The sequence below is a fragment of the Rousettus aegyptiacus genome, unplaced genomic scaffold (assembly GCF_014176215.1).
Source record: "Rousettus aegyptiacus isolate mRouAeg1 unplaced genomic scaffold, mRouAeg1.p scaffold_m13_p_1, whole genome shotgun sequence".
NCBI classification, from domain to species: Eukaryota; Metazoa; Chordata; class Mammalia; order Chiroptera; family Pteropodidae; genus Rousettus; species Rousettus aegyptiacus.
Window position 1 is genome coordinate 95423633 of NW_023416284.1, and position 20949 is coordinate 95444581.

General features: G+C 35.3%; 1 protein-coding gene across 2 annotated transcripts in view; it reads left to right on the forward strand.

The window, feature by feature from the left end:
- Positions 1 to 20949, forward strand: part of ZFAND3 (zinc finger AN1-type containing 3) — a 316314-nt gene that overhangs the window by 229584 nt on the left and 65781 nt on the right. For both annotated transcript variants that reach the window (XM_016152684.2, XM_016152686.2), the window contains exon 3: positions 16 to 198. In XM_016152684.2, coding sequence (XP_016008170.1) covers positions 16 to 198 — 183 coding nt within the window. The remainder of the gene's footprint in view (positions 1 to 15; positions 199 to 20949) is intronic.

Consider the following 20949-nt stretch of genomic DNA (forward strand, 5'->3'; position numbering starts at 1 on the left):
ATTCTTTCTCTTCAGATTTTCAAAAGAAACAACCAGACGATGATTCCACTCCAACTACAAGTAACAGCCAATCAGACTTGTATTCCGAAGAGACCACCAGTGACAACACCAATACCTCGATAACCACGCCAACTCTTAGTCCCAGCCAGCAGCCGCTTCCGACAGAACTGAATGTAACTTCACCAAGTAAAGAAGAGTGTAAGTGCCCACATCCTGTGAAGTGGTAGAGAAGGCAGCCCAAGAATCCTATCATGAACTTCTTGGTAATGCCTCATCCCAGAAAAAAGATAAAAGCTCTTTTAATTCAAGATTAAGTGTTGACATATAGGCCCGAGTTAGCAAGTCAGAGAGTAAGTGTCAGCCATTCCATAGAGCTTAAGGTGATCTTAAAAGACAGCCTTTTATGTTAACTGTCAAAGTACACAAGATTTTGAGCTAGTCTAGGGCAGTGGTTCTCAGCTCTGGCTGCAAATTGGAATCTTCTGGGAATTTTTAAAACAACTTTAATCTTCAGCAGCATTCCCTGAGTCTAATTTAGTGGATCTGGAGGGAGACCCAGGGGTCTGTTCTTTCTAACACTGTAGGAGATTCTAAGGTGCAGCAAGTGTTGAGAACCACTAGCCTAGGGAACTTGCCCCTGATTTAGTAACCTTGGATTGAAACATTACCTCTGTCAGTAGCTGGACCTTGAATGTTTTTAGGCAATTAACTGAGATAATCTTACTGTATACTTCATAGAACATAGGTATTTGAAGGGAAGAGGAGATGTTTTTTGTTACTCTTCTGCAAGTCCTCAGTGATAGAATACCATTATCATCTATGTAATATGAAAGTACATTGTCCACTTAATCTTTATAATGTTATAAATAATCATCTCCTCTAAGGCATAACTATAACTGTGACAGTGTTTGTTGAAAATTATTGGCATATTATGACATAACAGTTTTTGCCTTTAGTTAACAGGTTGAAATTTGGTGCTTTGAATTTAATGACTATCTAGAATTTCTTGGAATATAGTAGGTTAGACTGTTGTGCCTGCTACCTTTGAAAAGATTACCAGAGAATGAATATTTATCTAAACCTATCATAAACCACTGTACTAGGTAAATTGAGAATATAAAAGTAAAGAAGGCCGTAGCCCCTATCCTCCAAAGAATTTACTATTTAGCAGGAGGAATTAAATATATCTGTTATTAAAGATAGTGACTGTTAAAGAAGGGTGTTATTTTACTTGAGAAAGCAGTGTTGAAGAAAGCACAAGGTGGTGAAAAGACATTCTAGACAGAGTAAGATGAGAGATGGAGGGGAGGGCTGCATGAAGTTCTGCAATAGCAAGTGACTCCGTTAGGGCTGCTTATGGAGGACAAGGCTGGAAAGGGCTTAGAGGCCTGAATGCTCAGGTAAGAAATTTGATGTTAGAGAGTTGCCGTGTTTTTGAGCAGACGAAGTAATATTCTTACAGTTCTCTTGAGGAGATAACCTGGCAGTTTTGAAAATGGGAAGGATTATACTAGAATAACATTACAGAAAGACTTTTTAAAATACTGTTAACTTTTTCATTAGAGTTCCAGGGGAAGGTATAGATATCATTTAAGAAGAGGAAAAAAAAAAAAAAAGATGAAAATGGTAGTGCTAATGTTAAGGCAATAAGTTTTGTTTTGTTCTTAAAAATCTGTTCAGGGTCATGTACTTATTGAGGACCTGATGAAAACTCTGGCCATTGTGTCAGAAGAATACACACCATTCATTTATACACGATTTTAAATAAAAAATTTTTAAAGCACTGTGGCCTTTAGGGAAAAATTGGAAGTAGTCCAGATCTCATCTCATGGAACCGTACCTGATTAGACCCACACATACCAGGGTCAGGCCACAATGAACCAAAATGCAACTGAGATGGAGAGAACAAAGCTACCATTTTCTGAGCTCTTTATGCACAACACATTGTACTATATGTTTTGCATATTTTCTCATTTATTCCTCATGACAATCCAGTGAGGTAAATACTATCATTATCTCCATTATATAGATAAGGAAACAGGCATAATGAGATCAAGTAACTTGCCTGTGGTTGTGAACTAGTAGATACCAGAACCAGGATGCAACTTCAGGCACTTGGCTTCAGATTCTTTTAATCAGTTAATTCACAATGTGAAATGTAACTGCCACAGAGAATAGAAATATTCATGTTGGCAAGATCAGCACTTTCTCTCTCTCTGTAATAAGGAAACTCAGATCATGAAAGTCACTATATTAATTCATCATGAAAAATCACTGTAACAGGGATTGGAAATAAAAATATATTCATTTGACTAAAACATTTTCTGTGGAAGCAGGCCTTTATAGGGAAGCTAACCTATAACAAGGATTTATAGAGCAAATAGCAAAGTGTAACTCAGAACAAGTGGAATTAGATGAAGAGAGTTTTGAATTGAGTCAGGCTGATTGTCTGGTACAGTCCAAGGACATATAGGGAAGGTCTTGTGTTTAGTGCAAGATTCTGTCTTCATGCTCTTTCCCCCTGGACTTAGACCTGCCCTGAATTCTGGAGCCCCTAGGATACAACATTTCCTCTGTTTCCATAAATTGCCAGTCTAAGCCACTATAGACTGCCATGTTGTTTCTTTTACTATATAAATACTTTCAATCTGATTAAAGATGTCTAATTCTACTATCTTCAGGTTCATTCTCTCTTCTGGTAACATCACTGCTTTAAACAATTGTGTGTTCATGTTCGAGTTAAACCTCTCTGAAGGTATTCTCATTTTCTAATTCTCAAGAATTCTTGGACCCACACATACTAGAGTCAGGCCACAGCAAACCAACTTGAGCAGCCAAAATGCATCTGTGTCTGACATAACAAAGCTACCATTTATTGAGCGTTTTATATACAACACATTGTACTATATGTTTTGCATATTTTCTCATTTATTCCTCATGACAACCCAGTAAGGTAAATACTTTCATTATCCCCATCTATAGATAAAGAAACAGCACAAAGAGATCAAGTAATTAGCCTATGGTCATGAACTAATAGGTATGGAACCAAGGATTATTGGAATCCTTGGGTTTTATAAATCTGCGGAAATGAGATTTGCTAATCTGAGGTGTGATGATGACTTAAGTCCTCAACAAGGGAGTTTGAGTTGGAGCTCTGGAGAGAGAAGCCAAGGTTGGCTTCGTCCACATGGAGATGATAGGTGAAGCCTTAGGGGCGAAATGAGATTGGTAAGAGTAAGAGTAAAGGAAAACAGTGAGAATAAAATCTTGAGTGAAACTAAAACAGAGGAGGCAACTAAAAGTGTCAGAGAGGAGGAGCATGATAGTGGGCAAGGTCACAAAAACCAGGAAACAAATTTAAACTTACGTCATGGGCTTTAATAATAATGATGAAAATGTTAGCTCACATTTATGAAGTGTTTGCTATATCCTGAGCACTCTGCTTAGGCTCTTTACATGTACTAACATTTCATTTTCACAGTAACCTTATGAGGTAGGTACTTTTGTTCTCCCTGTTTTTACAGATGAGGAAGCTGAAGCTCAGAGAGGTTCAGTAATGTCTACCCAGTATTATAAAGTTCACGCTTCACAATGTAGTTCATGTTCTAACCCATTAATTTGGCGTTAGAGCCTGTGCTTTCAACCACTATAGCATATACCCTCAACGTTGTGAAAATGCTGCAAAGACTGTAAACTGACAAGAGACTTTTGGAATTGGTGATCATGAGATTGATTATTAAGATAAACTATTTCGGTGGTTTGTATGTTCGTTTAGGAGCCCTTGCTGAGAGGCTACTATATGTTAGACACTAGGTTAAGTGCTAGGTACATAAATAAATATGATTAGGTCTCTATCCACAAGGAGATCATCTTTTCAAACATGTATGCCTCTCCCTGAGATACTGGCTTGTTCTCCTAAACAGGTACATAAGAATTTTGGGGTGAAAGTGAAGCAGCAGCAGGTGGGTTTTGCTGCTACCTCACCTAGGTTGAAAACTATGCTAGAGTGAGAAGACGTGTGCCTGGTTTATGGGTGGTAGATACAGGGACGAGGAAAGTAAGGAAAGTTTGTTAAAGTTGTCAAAGCTATCAGGGCAGATGCATTGTAAGTCAAAGTTATTGTCAAGTAGCAATGAAAACCCAGGTGAGATTAGACAGCCTGATCGATTGACACCTTGCAGATTTCTTCAGCTGTGACCTACCTAGAAGAAAAATGCAGGAAGAGGCAGCAGGGTATTACTTATGTTGATCTTTTAGTATCCTCAAGGGACTAGAATTTCATCTGTTGTTCCTTCTTAGCTTCCCCTAAAGAGGGTATGGAGAAGTAGGGTGTGAGAGTTGCTGGAAAATGGGTTTGGGATTCCCAATCTAAGTACTACATAATTTGTAAACTGTACAGTAGTTATTGATTCATTGTTATTGTGTAGAGTGGGAAGTGCTGTCTTCTTTGGGGCTTATTGAGAGGTTTTACTTTTTCCTAATAATCAAGAGAAAAAGTATTGCTTATATATCTGCTTTCTACTCACTATTAAATAACTGTATTAAAAGAAAGGTGAGGAGAGTCTGGGTACATTAATGCTGTTTTGAAAAGACTGCAACCAAAGTAAGAACTGTTCACAGGAGTGTGTAAAATTCAGATTTTTTGTCCAAAAGAGATAAAACACTTGACTGAAGGACAAATAAAACAAATATACAAGTGATGTTTGTCTGAACACACATAAGTTCTTCCTCACCCATTTTGTGTATCTGTGGAAGAAGAATCCACGGAACTTTAGCCCTTAGAATATTTTCAAAAAACAGTGTAAACAAAATTCAAGTAGTGACCGAAGGAATTATCAACAGCATTTAATACTAACACCAGAGTACTCATAAAGTACTGTTTCTAATACTTTATCTTTATTAACCTACTTTATCTTCGTAATTGTAAGGTGAGTACAGTTACCATATCTGTTTTACAGAGGTGGAAATGGAGATCCAGGATGATTCAGTATCTTGCCCAAGATCACAGAGCAGCCCAGCTCTCTGGCACTACATCATACCTGTCTGTCTCTATAGTGATTTATAGTGTAAAGGACATTACATGCAAATGAAAAACTATAGAGGAAAGAGGTATTGCACAAACACTTGAAATTTAAAGAACAAAATAACATTTCTTTCTGCTTTTGCTACTACTTATTTACTGTTCTCCCAATTTCTAGGTTTTTCTTAAAGGAGACGAACTGTGATTTGTTGCCCGTGATTCTTGATCTAACATTTTTTTAGTTACAGAATTTTTTTTATTAATATTTTTTATTTTTCAATTATAGTTAACATACAATATCATATTAGTTTCAGGTGTATAACATAGTGATTAGACATTTATATAACTTACAGAGTGATCACCCTGATAAATCTAGTACCCATCTGACACCGGACATAACCGTTAAACTATTATTTGCTGCATTCAAAATTGGGATTACGGGGTCCTTCTTTGTTATAGCCTTTGTTTTAAAGTCTATTTTGTATGGTGTAAGTATTGCTACCCCAGTATTTTTTCATTTTCATTTGCATGAAATACCTTTTTCCATCCCTTTACTTTCAGTCTGAGTGTGTCTTTTGATCTGAAGTGAGTCTCTCATAGGCAGCATATGCAAGGGTCTTGTTTTCTTATCCATTCAGCCAGCCTCCCTTTTGATTGGAGCACTTTTTTTCATTTGAAGTACTTGTTGATAGATATGTAGTTACTGCCATTTTATTATTTTATTTATGTGTATACACACACACACACGCACACATACACATATATATATTTTTCCTTCTTTACTGGCTATCGAACAAGCTTTTGAAGAGAAAGAATAATGTCTAGTTGTAGGTAGAACACTGGAACCAATTATTTTTTTGTTATTTTTGAGTGATGAACAGAGGACTGATCACCTTAAGTTAGTCTTACCAAATTGAACTTAAAAGATGAAAAAATGCTCATTTCTTTATCTCTCCTATAAATGAGCTTTCCTGTTGTCATGCTCTTAAAGGCCTGGGCATTCCTACTTACAACCTGTTTGGGAGCCTTATGATATGGATGCCTACCTAGGGTTCTCCCTGCCTCCCTTCTCCCCGCCATGCATTCCACTACGTATTGGATGGAAATTGAGGTGTAAAAGGAGAGTTGACAAGTCTATTTCTTTCTAGGCAGGAGAGGAAGAGAACTGATAACCTACTACTGGGGAACAGGAATGGTAGAAAATTGTTTTCAGATAGTCTAACATTCGGATCCAGCAGTTAGAGAAGGCCAACTTTGTACAGAGCATTCTCTTAACGTTTGTATAGGGACATACTAAGAAATAAACGATGACCAGCACATACATAAAACTATACACGAGGAGTTGGCAAACTATCACCAAATCCAGCCCAACACCTGTTATTGTATGGGCCATGAGCTAAGAATGATTTTAAATGATCAAAAAAAAAAATTAAAAGAAAATTATTTTGTGACGTGAAAATTACATGAATTCAAAGTTTATAATTTTATTGAAAATACAGTCGTGTTTATTCACTTATGTATTGTTTGTGTCTGCTTCTGCACTACCACAGCAGAATTGGGTAGTTTCTACAGAGATCCAGTGGTGCTTTTCAGGAGTTTGCCGGCCTGTTTTACAAGTGCTTTGACAAACATTATTTTCCTGGAATCATCCTGACAGTGTGCAACATTGGCGAGGCAGATAGTCTGTAGGGTGACCTGCCTTGAGTTACGTGACAGGGCTTGAACTCACCTCTGAGCCTTTTTCGTCCATAATGCTCAAGTCTTTTTCCTATTCTTTTATACTGCATCTACCCAAGAGATGCTTTTGTTGTAGCCAAAAGAAAATATACAGAAAAAGTGAGAACCATCTTAACTGAATGTTAGTGAAGATTTTTAATGATTAAAGCTTCATTTCCAGTGCTGGCTGGATTTTCTTTTAATATGACAGTGATTCCAAAAATAGAAATTTGAGAACATTTTTTGTGGTTAAATTAATTTGGTTGAACAAAGAGATTTCTATTGTTTCCTTGGAAACTGATTCCTGGTGATACTCGGTAGCTCCTGCAGGCATTTAAAAAGTAAAATAAAGTGGGGGAAGGTGGTTGCATTTTAACAGATGTCCTTTAGCTAGACTGCCTTTGGGTCTTTGAACATGCATTGGGCTCATTGGCTACTAGTAGTCTTCATTCCTATCTGACAATCCCTTATCGCTCCCCTGGAAAATTAATATCACTGCCACCAAGTGTCTATACTTTTCGTTTGTTTTTACCAATTACATTTCTTATAGTCCCTAAATGAATCTAGTTTTCTCTTTTTTGGAGTATGCCTACTTCAGAAGACCAGATATTGGGCAAAACAGACTGAATTATTCTAGTAGAACACTTAGAAAATATTACCTATTAAAAAATATTTTATGACTTCCTGCTGGGCTGTTTTTACATGAAATATTATGGAGAAATTTATTTACAGTTCTCTCTCTATGTGTCTTTCTCTTCCCTTTTCTCTAATGAAGCTCAAAGCATCAGGCTGTTTATCAGAGATAATTATACAACAGATGGAGCTTTTCTGATATATAATAGTCTCGAAGTGGAGGATTCTTTCTCATAATGAAGAATGCCCAAACTTTAAATGTCTCTTTTGATTTTAAGTTTTTTTTTTTCAGAGCATTTATCCTGAAGCTGATTTTGTAAAGCATGCCCGCTTTCATTAGGGCTGTGTTCTAGAAAGATTGATAGTATGCAGTACAGTATGATAATGTATAGTTATATGCTGCATTGAATTGAATGTCTGTAATTCACCAGGAATCAATGTGAGATCATTAAATTAATCCCTGTCAAAATGCAGAAAGGCTTGAGCAGTTTAGCAGTGTCTTCTTATAGATATTATTTCTGTACCATAATATTAGCTGATTTGGAACTATTCAAAGCTTCTAGTGTTATCTAACCTTCAACCTTGTAATCAAAATAAAGGCCAGATTAAAGCAAAACCATGAATTTTAAATTATTCATTTGCTGGCTTTTTTTTTTTAAGTGTTTAATCCTGTTTTTTAAGTGTGTAAGTAAAGGCATACAGGTTTTTAAAGAAAAGGTGAAAATAGTCCTTTAATATCTCCACTCCACCCCCACCAAATTTCCACTGTTTCCAGAGATAACCAATGTTTATTTTAGATTATATATTCTTTGCTATGCAGTCATATACACATTTACGTACATAGAACGTTTTCTTTATTTTTATACAAATGAGAGCATACTGTACTAATCATTTTGTAACTTGCTTTTAACAGTATATTTTAGAGTTCTTTTCAAATAAGCATCTAGAGGTCTGCCTAATTCCTTTTAAACTGCTGTATAGTATTCCATATTATTTTCTCTTCTCTTGAGCCGCTTCTAATATTCTGTAAACCATGTGAAGTGAAAATTTTTATAAATGGCTAATATTGCATGTGTCATTTTTCCATGACAAACATGGAAGAGGAGCTAACAAGTCAGAGAAATATATATATTTTAAACTTGATGTACATGGTAAAATTAATTTTCAAACGATATGTTTAAGAGCATTTCCCATACTTCTACCGATGTTCGGTCTTCCTCCCTCCTTCCCTCCCTCCGTTCCCTTCCCTTCCCTTCCCTTCCTTCCTTTCCTTCCTTCCCTTCCTTCCTTCCCTTTCTTCCTTCCTTCCTTCTTTCCTTTTTTGTCCTTTATTTCCTTTCTTTTTTTTTTCGTAACAGGCAACACAGTGACTCATTTTAACTTGCCTTTTCCTGACACCTTCTAATTGTGCAGTTGCGCACTCTTTCATATGTTTGCTAGTTATTTGTGTGTCCAGTGATATGCCTGTCCATATTCTTTGCCTGTTTCTTCTTACCGATTTGTAAGAACTTATATATTCTGGATAATAAATCTTTGTTATACATCTTACACATATTTCTTCTGGTATGTCGCTTGGCTTTTATTTTTGATTTGAGTGCCTTGGATTCCATTAGAAAATTTACAAATTTTAAAATTTAAGTCTGTTGGTCTTTTGCTTCTAGGTTTGTATCTTTTTTTGAAGGTTTTCTCCATCACACAGCCATAAAAATACTTTTTCTATATATATTTTAATTCTTTTATAGTTTACCTTTCAACTTATTTAGCTCTTGAATTCATCTGGAATTTATTTTGTATATGTATGTGATAAGGATTTACTTTTTATTTTTCCAAATGGATAAACAAGTATCTCAAAACCATTTGTTAAATAGGCCTGGTTTGAAATGCCATTATTATTTATATAAACATAGATATTTTTAGTCTCTTTTTCAGTAGTTGTTTCTTTGGTCTACTTGTATATTCCTGAGACTGGAGTGTAGCTTTGTAGTATATATATTTCATAGTGCTAGTCCCCCTTAGTTTGTGGGTTTTTTTTTTTTTTAATTTTGTCGACTATTCTTTTGTATTTTCTCTTGATCAATTTTTTAGTCAGATTGTCAAGGTCTATTAAAAATTACAGCATAATACTGATTGGGATTACATTGAATACATAGATTTATTTGGGATTTATTGATATTTTAATATACTGTTGGGTCTTCTCATAATAATATCATTTGTTTTCCTTTATTCAAACTTCGTATATTCATGAGTAAAGATTTATTATTTTTCTTAATATTTTTTTTTAAATTAAATCTATTGGGGTAACATGGGTTAACACAGTCATATAATTTTCAGGTGTACATTATAATTTGACATCTGTATATTCTATTAGGCGTTCCCCACCCAGAGTCCTGTTTCCTTCAGCTACCATGTATTTGATTCCCTTTACCCACTTCTCCTCCTACCCCCCTATATTTGACCCCCTTTACCCCTACTACCTCCCTGCTCCTTCCCCACCCCACTAGTAACCACTACTCTGTAGTCCTCTGGTAACCACTAATCTGTAGTCAATGTCCATGAGTCTCTGTTTGTCCTGCTCATTTGTTGCTTTTAAATTTCTATCTCACATATAAGTGATATCATGTGAATTTTCAGCTTTTTCTGTCTGGCTTGTTTTGCTTAACATGATTATCTCAAGTTCCATCCATGTTGTCACAAATAGCAGTATTTCATCTCTTCTTATGGCTGAGTAATATTCCATTGTATATATGTACCACAGCTTCTTTAGCCAATCATCTATCGTAGGACACTTCGGTTACTTCCATGTCCTGGCCACTGTGAATAATGCTGCCATGAACATTGGTGTGCAAATATCATTATAGATATGAGTTTTCAAAACTTTGGGGTAAATATCCAGTAGAGTGATTGATGGATCATATGGTAGATCAATTCTTAGTTTTTTGAGGAACCTTCATACTGATTTCCATAGTGGCTGTACCAGCTTGCAGTCCCACCAGCAGTGAATGAGGGTTCTTTTTTCTTTGCATCCTCTCCAACACTTGTTCTGTTGATTGTAGCTGTTCTAACAGGTGTGAGATGGTATCTCATTGTGGTTTTGATTTGCATTTCCCTAATAGCTAGTGATGTTGAGCATCTTTTCATATATTTGTTGGCCATTTGTATGTCCCCTGGGGAGAAGTGTCTGTTCAGGTCTTCTGCCCATTTTTTGATTGGAACATTTGTTTTTTTGTTGTTACTGAGTCATGAGTTCTTTGTGTATTTTGGATATTAGGCCCTTATCGGAGGTGCTGCTTGCAAATATATTTTCCCATTCATGTGATTGTGTTTTTACTTTGTTGACAGTTTCTTTTGCTGAGCAGAAGCTTTTTAGTTTTATGTAGCCCCATTCGTTTTAGCTTTTACTTCCCTTGCCTTTGAGGTCAATTTCATAAAACTGTCTTTAAGTCCAAGGTCGTTGAGTTTTGTTCCTATGTTTTCTTCTATGCATTTTATTGTTTCAGGTCTTATATTCAGGTACATAATCCATTTTGAATTAATTTTGGTGTGTGGTGATAGACAACAGTCTAGTTTCATTCTTTTGCATTTATTGAAGAGGATTTCCTTTCTCCACTGTGTATTTTTGACTTTTTTGTTGACAATTATTTGCCCCAGTAAATATGGATTTACTTCTGGACTCTTGATTCTGTTCCACTGGTCCATATGTCTTTTTTGCTGCCAATACTATGCTGTTTTGATTATTGTCTCTTTGTAGTATAATTTGAAGTTGGACAGAGTGATGCCTCCAGCCTTGTTTCCCACCCCACCCCCCCCAGGATGGCTTTGGCAATTCAGGGTCTTCTGTGCTTCCATACAAATCTGATAATTTTTTATTCTATTTCTTTAAAAAACACCAATGGGATTTTAATGCGGATTGCATTAGATCTGTATAATGCTTTAGGTAACATAGTCATTTTACCTATATTGATTCTTCCAATCCAAGAGCATGGAATATTTTTTCATTTCTTTGTATCTTCTTCGATTTCTTTTAATAGGGTCTTATAGTTTTCATGTTATAGGTCCTTCACATAATTCGTTAAATTTATTCTTAGGTATTTTATTCTTTTTGGTGCAATTGGAAAAGGAATTATTTTTTTCACTTCTTCTGGCACTTCGTTGTTAGAGTATAGGAACGCTATGGATTTTTGAATGTTGATTTTGTATTCAGAGACTTTACTGTATTTGCTTATTGTTTCTAGTAGTGTTCTTGTGGAGTCTTTAGAGTTTTCTATATAGAGAATCATGTCATCCATAACAGTGACAGTTTGACTTCTTTGTTTCCTATTTGGATGCCTTTTATATCTCTCTTGTCTGATTGCACTCGCTAGGACCTCTAATGTTATATTGAGTAAGAGTGGTGATAGTGGACAACCTTGCCTTGTTCCTAATCTTAGAGGGGAGGTTTTTAGTTTTTCACCATTAAGTATAATATTAGCTGAGAGTTTGTCATAGATGGCCTTTATTATGTTAAGGTACTTTCCTTGTATACCAATTTTGTTAAGTGTTTTCATCATAAATGGATATTGTATCTTGTTGAAGGCTTTTTCTTTATCTATTGACATGATCATATGATTCTTATATTTTAATTTGTTTATGTGGTGTGTATATCACATTAATCAGTTTGTATATGTTGAACCATCCTTATGCCCCTGGGATGAAGCCCACTTGATTGTGGTGTATAATCTTTCTAATATGTCGCTGTATGTGATCTACTAGTATCTTGTTTAGAACTTTTATATCTATGTTCATGAGAGATATTGTTCTGTAGTTTTCTTTTTTTGTGTTATCCTTACCAGGTTTTGGTATCAGAGTAATATTGGCCTCATAAAATGAGTTGGGAAGTATTACGTCTTCTTCTATTTTTTGGAAGAGTTTGAGGATAAAAGGTATTAAATCTTTGAATCTTAGGTAGAATTCACTGGCGAAGCCATCTGTCTGGTCCTGGACTTTTACTTTTTGGTAAGTTTTTGATGATTGTTTCAATTTCTATACTGCTGATAAGTCTATTTAGATATTCCAGTTTTTCTCAATTCGATCTAGGAAGTTTGTATTTTTTTAAGTACTGATCCATTTCTTCTAGGTTATTAAATTTGGTGTTATATACTTTTTCATAGCATTCCATTTATTTCTGCTCTAATTTTACTTTATTTCCTTCTGCCGACTTTAGGCTTCATTTGTTCTTCCTTTTCTAGTTTTTTAAGATGAAGCATTAGGTTGTTTATTTGGGCTCATTCTTGTTTTTGGACATAGGCCTGCAATGATATGAACTTTCCTCTTATCACTTTTGCCGTGTCCCAAAAGTTTTCATATGTTGTATTATATATCATTATTTGTTTCTCTGTATCTCTTGTTCTCTCTTTTTATTTCTTCCCTGACCCAGTTATTCTTCAGTAGCATGCTGTTTAATCTCCACGTATTTGTGGTTCTTCCTGATTTCTTTTGCAGTTAATCTCTAGTTTCAAAGTATTATGATCAGAGAATATAGTTGGTATGATTTCAGCCCTCTTATATTTGTTGATTCTATCTCTGTGTCCCAGTATGTGGTCGATTCTTGAGAACGTTCCATGTGCACTAGAGAAGAATGTATAAGCAGCTGTTTTGGGATGGAAGGCTCTGTAAATGTCAATTACGTCCAATTGAACTAAAGTGTCATTTAAGGATGTTATTTCCTTATTGATTTTCTGTTCGGATGATCTGTGCATATCCGACAGTGGGGCATTTAGGTCCCCTACTACAGTGAGTTTTGGTCTGTTTCTCCCTTTAGTTCTGTAATTGCTTTATATATTTTGGTGCTCCCCGATTGGGAGCATAGATATTAATAAGTTTTATGTCTTTTTGGTGTATGATTTCCTTTAAAATTATGAGGTGTCCCTCAGCATCTTTCATTACCTTTTTTATTTTGAAGCCTATTTCGTCTGATATTAGTACTGCTACTCTTACTTTTCTCTAAATGCCAGTTGCTTGAAAGATGACTTTCCACCCTTTCCCTTTGTGTTTGTATTTGTCTTTGGAGCTGAGATATGTCTCCTGGAGGCAGCATCTGGTTGGGTTTTGTTTTTTGATCCAATCTGCAGCTCTGTGCATTTTTACTGGTGAGTTCAGACCATTTACATTTAGGGTGATTATTGAAATATGAGGTCTTCTGATATCCATTTTATCTTTTGCTTTTTGGTAGCTCGGTGTTTCCACTGCTTCCTCGTCCTTGTGTTTCTGTTTTCTTTATTTTGGTTGGCTTTTGTGGGTTTTGCCTCTTGTTCTTCTTGTTTCATGTTATATATTTCAGTTCTGAACTTTGGTGTGTGGTTACCATTACGAATATGTAAAGGATAGTTATATATGTGTGTGTGTGTATGTATATATGTTTATATATATTTATTTACATATATATGTCCATTTTCTTCTGTGTTCCTTATCTCTATTCCCCTTTACAAATTGGGATCTTCGAATCCTCCCCTTTTCAGTCATTGTTATCTCAATTTGTCCCTACATATGCTCAGTGTTCATTACTATCTTGTTCTAACAATTCACTTCTTATTTAAGCTATAATGCCCTGCCCTTAATAAGGATTGCATTCCTCTGCTTTTGTATGCCTAATAATCACTTTCCTCCTAATTATGCATTTTTGTTGTTTGTTTTAGGTGAACTGACTCCTCTCAGTATTTCCTGTAGTGCAGGCCTCGTAGTGGAGAATTCTCTCAATTTGTGTGTCTTGAAGGGTCTTTATTTCTCCTTCATATCTAAAGGGAAGCTTAGCTGGGTACATTATTCTAGGCTGGAAGTTCCTTTTCACTTAAAAGTTTAAATATTTGATGCCATTCCTTTCTGGCTTCTAAGGTATGTGCTGAGTAGTCTGATGACAATCTAATGGATTTTCCTTTGTACATTACCATTTTCTTCTCCCTGGCTGCCTTGAGAATTCTGTTTGTCGTTAATTTTTGTTGACTTCTTGAATTCCAAGCTCCAGCTCATTCTTTAGATTTAGAATATTCTCATCCACTGTTTGTCTGAAAATGCTTTCTAGTCCCTGCTCCTTTTCCTCGCCTTCAGTAATGTCCGTTATTCTTATGTTCCTCTCCTAATGGTATCAGCTAGTTTTTGTATTTCTCTTTTATTATTTTTCATTTTTTGGTTTGTCTCTTCTTCCTTCTGATTTATTTCTGGATTTCTGTCTTCAATATCACTGATCCTTTCCTCCATTTGGTCAGCTCTTTTTCCCAGGCTTGCTATTTCATTTTTCAATTCTTGCAGTGTGTTCTTCATCTCCAGAAGATCTATTCTGTTCTTCTTGAGAGTTTCAGTCTCCTTGCTCTGCTCATCTAGTTGTTTTTTTAATTCCTGGAATTGTTGATACGATTTGTTTTGGATCTCATTGAGTTTTTTCAAAAGTACCATCCTGAAGTCTCTGTCATTTAAGTCGCAGCTTATTTTCTGGAGATTTTTCTCTTTCTTTCTGAGATGCCTTGTCACCTTGTTTGTTCATGGTGTTTAATGGACTCTTTCTCTGCCTTGGCATTAATGGAAGTGTATTCTGTTGTTTTTCCCGAAAGAAGATTTATTAAATAAAGGTCTCTCTTTAGCCTGCTACAAAGAAGGTGCTCTTCTTTTGGTTTCCAGTAGGTGGTGTCTAAGCCTCTTGGATACCTAGCAGTTTAAGTAGCGTTTGCTCAGATTTCCCTGGGGCTCCGTGGTGATCTGGTGATCCGTGTTGGAGGGTATGGCCCTCTGGATTGGGGGTTGGGAGCTGCAGCTCAGCCTTGGTTTTGCAGCTGGAGCCGGTAAAATCAGCTTTTGTTTCTCTATGGTCCTGCCCCACTTCTCTGCTTTCTGCCCTGATAACTGAGTCCTGTGGTCGGCTGGGTACGAGCCCTGGCACTTCCAGACAGGGTTGTTCAGGAAAGTTGCTGTGCCATCACCCCTCCCTCTCTTCCTACCGGGAGCTCTGGGGGCTGTGAGAGACAGCTTCTTTATTATTCCCAGTCCCCCGCTCTACACCCGGGGTTCTGACCTGCGGTAGAGTTCTTATGCGCAGATCCCACGCTCAGACGTGCTTGTGTGCACTTTTGTTGTTGTTTGTTGAGTTTTAGATGTTCAGCTTATTGTTGTTTCAAGGGGAGAGATCTAGAGACGTGTCTCTTATGCCACCATATTTCTGCCAAACCCTTGAAATTGTTTTCTTAATGTATTTTTCTTACATATTTCTTCTTTACAACTTTATTTTTTTCTTTTTCTCATTCCTAACTCTGAGACTACTTTTAGTAGTATCTCACAGATATTGTAGTTGCTGTAGGTTTCTTATAGATATTATTTACCAGGGTTAGGAAACTTCTATTTATACCTTGCTGCTTTTTCAGCATCTATTGAGATGATCATATGAGACTTATCCTTTAATATGTAATCTCCTAACTTAGTAGACTTCCAGTGTTAAACTGCGTTTGCATTCCTTAGATAAACCCTACTAGTTCTTTTATTATACTGCCGGATTCCAACTGCTAATTTTATTTTAAACTTTACACCTTTTTAATAAGTGAGTTAATTTTGTGTGTATGTTTATATGTGGTGTGCATGCTATGATCTAGTTTTGGTATCAGTTACATAAATCTAATGGAAAGTTTTTCATCTTTCCTGTGCTCTAACATAGCTGTTTGTTTTGTATTCTGACATAATGTAATGTATCTATTCTTTGAAAACTTCAAAAACTCATGCATAAAGCTGATTGGCCTGATATCTGATATTGGACTAGTCATATTTCCAACCTCATTTAAAGTCAGTTTTGGCAGTTAATATGATCATAAAAATATACATTTCATCTAGATTTCTAAATTTGTTGGAATAAAATTAGAATGTTCTTTTTAAAAATTTTATTAAAGGGGCTTTTAATGTTAGAGTATATATTATACTAAGTACACAAACTAAATCTTATTTTTAATTACTCTGATATTGTTCATATTTTCTAATTAGTCTTTGTTAACGATCCTCTAGTTAGAACAGTGGAGAAATATTAAAGGTCTGGGAAGTTGTCACTACTACCATGTTTTCATAGGATTACAGCCATAATCTTTAGACTCTTCTTGCTTCTAATCTCGTTCTAGTCTGTAAACTTGTCAGGTGAAGCCCCCATTGATAACGTATTAAACAAAAAAAAGAAGAAGAAGAAGAAGAAAGTCTCCTGTTGACTCATGCCACCTATTTGGTCATCCACATTCTTAATCTTGTATCAGACATCCTTCCCCGTAATCTTGTACCTTCATTGTATCTGACCTGCCTATCCTTCCCAGTACTGATGCTCAGCTCTGGACCAAACTAGACCCTTGTTGTTCCCAAAAGACAACATGGCGCTCATATTACCATTTTTATTCATGCTTTTGGAAGCCCTCCTCAAAACCATTTCATCCACACTGATTGCTTCCCCCAAGAAATTGCTATATTTCGTACCTGTTAACACCTAATCACATATTTTTTTGGTTACCTCTTCTCATCTTTTTGTACCAGTACAGAGGCTAAACCCAAAATTAGCAGAGACTTTATGCTGCTTTACTGTACCCCAGAGCACCCAACATAAGGCTTGACAAGGCAGTACTCAGTAAATGCTTACTGATTTAAATATTTAGAAAAGTTTTCTTATTTTTCTTAACTTTTGGAAACCTAATTCATGTGTTTTGATACCTTAAAGAGAGGCTTCTCATTGCCTGAATCTAATTTTGAATAGCTACTTAATATTCTTTTATTATTTTCTGTGCCATTTGGTAACCCTAAGAGGAAGCAACTCAAAAGCCAGTTTCTGTACTTAATTTAGAATTGCCTTGTTTTGGCGACAAGTCATAACTTTTAACAGAGCTTTTAAAATAATGGGAGACTTTTTTTTAAAATGTACAAATAGCCACCTGCCTATTGTGAAATACAGTTTTTTCCTCACCTGGATTTTCCTCTTCAAGATTCCCCTTTGTAAGAGAGAAGACTAGCAGACCTTAAACACTCATCTTCAAGGGCCTCTTTAGAAGTCTACAAATCTAAAAGGTTAGTTTCCCATAAAGATTTTATACAGTTATTGATATTCAGACAAGGTTGTGAAACAACATCATCATCACTCTTTGCCCCCTTCTTTGCAATGCAGATTTTAAAAAATGTCTTATTAACTGAAATTGTCTATACTTTACTCTGAAAGTAAAGGTCACATTGAACAGCTGCACTTCACACAACTTTAGCCCTTTGCAGTTGTCATATTTTTATTTTGTGTAGACTTAAGTAATAGGCAATGCTGTGCTGATTTTAAACTAATCTAAGCTTTATGTTTGGCTGAACAAATCATATTATAATAGGGGTATCTATTTAGATGTGTTAGAGGTAGTTATTTTAACCTTACATGAATATATTTTAATTGTTTTTGAATGTCTCTCTGAAAATTCAGAGCTGCCATGGCCAAAAAATGACTGCATAAAACTTTGTATTCATGTGCTTTGCTTTCATAAACCATTTTACTTTTTGATATAGCAAAAGAATTATTCTTTAAACAATAAAAACAATGGAATGCCACCTTGTTAAAGAATTCTTAAATTTCTAAAATTTCAATATAAACACTGAAATATGCAATTCAAATGGTGACATTTTTAACCGTTACATGCAAAAAGAGATCCTATTAGTAAGACATGCTAGTGTAAAACAAGGAGGTTCAACTGAGGTACCTTTCCATTTAGTGTCATTCTGAACACATTGCCAGCTTTAATACAGTTACCTATAGGAGATTCTCAGCAAAGGATCACGGAAGAAGGCCACCTATGTTCAACATTCTTTTGAAATGTCCATGGAGCAATAACTATGGCCTAAATAGTTGGGGTTTTTTTCCATTTTCTCCGAAGCATCTTAAGAACATGGACAAGTCACTTCCTTTTCCAAAGAAGGCATTTCAGCCTTTTACTTGCTGATGCAGGACAAGATTTATGAAAATGCTATCGGTAGCTGAACTATGTCAAAAAAATAATAATAAAAGCTCTTCTAATGCTGAGTGGTTTCTTCATTAATGTTGTTATGGGATTCATGCTTGTGTTGATGGTAAAATGCAAATATAGAAATCTGATTTGGGCCTTAGCTAAGCTTGTAAATAGTCAAAACTGAAGCTTAAATTGGAGAAGTGACAGCTCCTGATTTCATATCCATATTAAATGTTCTTTGTCACAGAAACAAAAGTGTCTAAAAATAGAACTAACTTTATTAGCCAGGTGATATTTGACCTCTCAAAAAAGGGTTCTTAGTTTTGATCCCCAAGATGGTGGTGTCTTAGAATGTCAGTATTAATTGCTATTAGACTTCATCACCTTTTGGGGTATTGGTGGTGGGTGTTTATCAGTCAATATTTTAATATATGGGAAGCTCTGTATTGGTCATAATGGTTCTAGGTGAGAGATTATGTCTGAAAAGTTGAATTTGAATAAATTTAACTACTTACTCCTAATCCTGTGAGTTCCATAAAACATGTTTTTGTTATTCTTAAGTAACTAGGAGAGGTAGAATATCCTGGATTGAAATTATGACTGTAGAGTTTATTCCACTATCCCTTGCCTTTATTTAAATATTAACATTTTGTTGAGAATGGGTAAACCTTTTACTGTTGTTTATACTAATGCATCGGTTGGTCTGTGTAACACTAGAATAAGCCGATTGACATGAGGGAAGTATGGGGAAATTGGAAATTATATTAACCTTTAGTTTCATTGTTTCATTCTATACCATTGGTTCTCAAAATATGATTCAAGGACCTATAGAAGGCCCCAAGATTCATTCAGGGGGTTCTCGAGGTCCTTCCTTTTCTAGCTATATATATCTGTGTTAGGGTGATTTTCTTCATTTGCTTTATGTAAACATTACACTGCAACGGATTGAATACAGAGATATGTAAATCAAGGTGTCTTCCTTTAAACCAGGCCACTCTCATTGTTTTAAAGAATTTTATATTTTTCATAGAACATTATGTTGACATATAATTATTTTTGTGAATTTTAAATAAAGATACTTTCATTGTTTAGTTTTAATTTCAAATCAGGTAAATATCAATAGATATAGCCTACATAAACAAAAGCTCTTTAGTGTCCTTAATAATTTTTAAGTGTAAAAAGTTTCCAAGACCAAAATGTTGGAGAATTGCTATGCAAGATAAACATGTAAGTATGGTAAAAATCAGCTATATTTATTAATAGTTCAATTTCACTTCTGACTAGCTATGTACGTCCAGTCATTGCTTTTGACTTGGATCATTTTCATTCAGTAGTGAAAAATACATCATTTTGTTTTGCATTTATTTACTTTTAAATTAAAATAGTATATTCTTAAGGTATGTAACATACTGGTTTGATATACATAGTGATTCTTAGTTAAGATAATTAATGTATCTTCTTATATAGTTACCTTTTTTGTTTTTGTTTGTGAAGAGTACCTGAAATCTACCCTTTTAGCAAATTTCCAGTTTTCATTATTGTTTTATTTTTTTAAATTTATTTTTCCATTACAGTTGACATAAAATATTATATTAGTTTCAGGTGTACAACATAGTGATTAGCATCTACATACCTTACAGAGTTATCACTGCAAAAAGTCTAGTACCCATCAGGCACCATACCTAGTTATTACAAGAGTATTAACTATAATCCCTATGGAAAAATATATTTCAAATACCTACTATGCTAGATTACCAAGATGAGTAAAACTTTGCCCATGCCCTTGAGGCTCATTCCATTGAGGCCATTGATAGTTCAGGAGAGAGCATCTCTTCCAAAGCACATCCCCAGTAGGGATGCCCACTCTACTTCTCTGAAAGAGTTTGTCAGTACGGGGTAAATGGAAAGTATTCCTGATTTCATTTTGTTTGTACTGTTTTTCCCTGGGGAAGCTAGTGTGGGAGAGTTTTTTATTTTATTTCTGTTGAGCTTAGAAGCATGCCTATACGTTTGTGAACACCCACACATATATAGACACACACACTAATATTAGTTTGCAAAGCTGCCCAGCACTGTAATTATTTAGAGGAATTGAGGTGGAATGGTAATGAAATTTTGTTGAGAAGCCCTTCATGAGCAGATAGCTACCAATAGCAACTTCGGACCCACTTTGAAAGTCTTCTCGTGAACACTTAGATATAAATAGTGTGAGAAGATCGTGCAATGAGTTAGAGTTAGAACTTCTAACAGAGATTAACACTTAGATTCTGCAACAAGCTTTGTAAATGGTCTAAATTGGAAATTTCATTTGGAGAAATTAGAAAGCTATTATCTGTACTGAAGATTTTCTGTAAACTTAGATTCCTACTCATTATATCTTTATGTATCTTTGTTTTTAATCAATGGTGCTTTTCAGACTCAGTTATGTAGACAGATTAGGTGTGTCCTTTCTGATTAAAACAGTACATGAATCGCAGGTTTAGGGTGAGGTTGGAGGATATGTTTTTCTTTTCTGATCAGATTACTTATTTTCTTGTGCATTCTGATTTGTTCCTGATATTCATTTATTACTGTTTATTTATTACCATTTGCTATTTTGTCTCCGTGTATACAGTGAAGGCT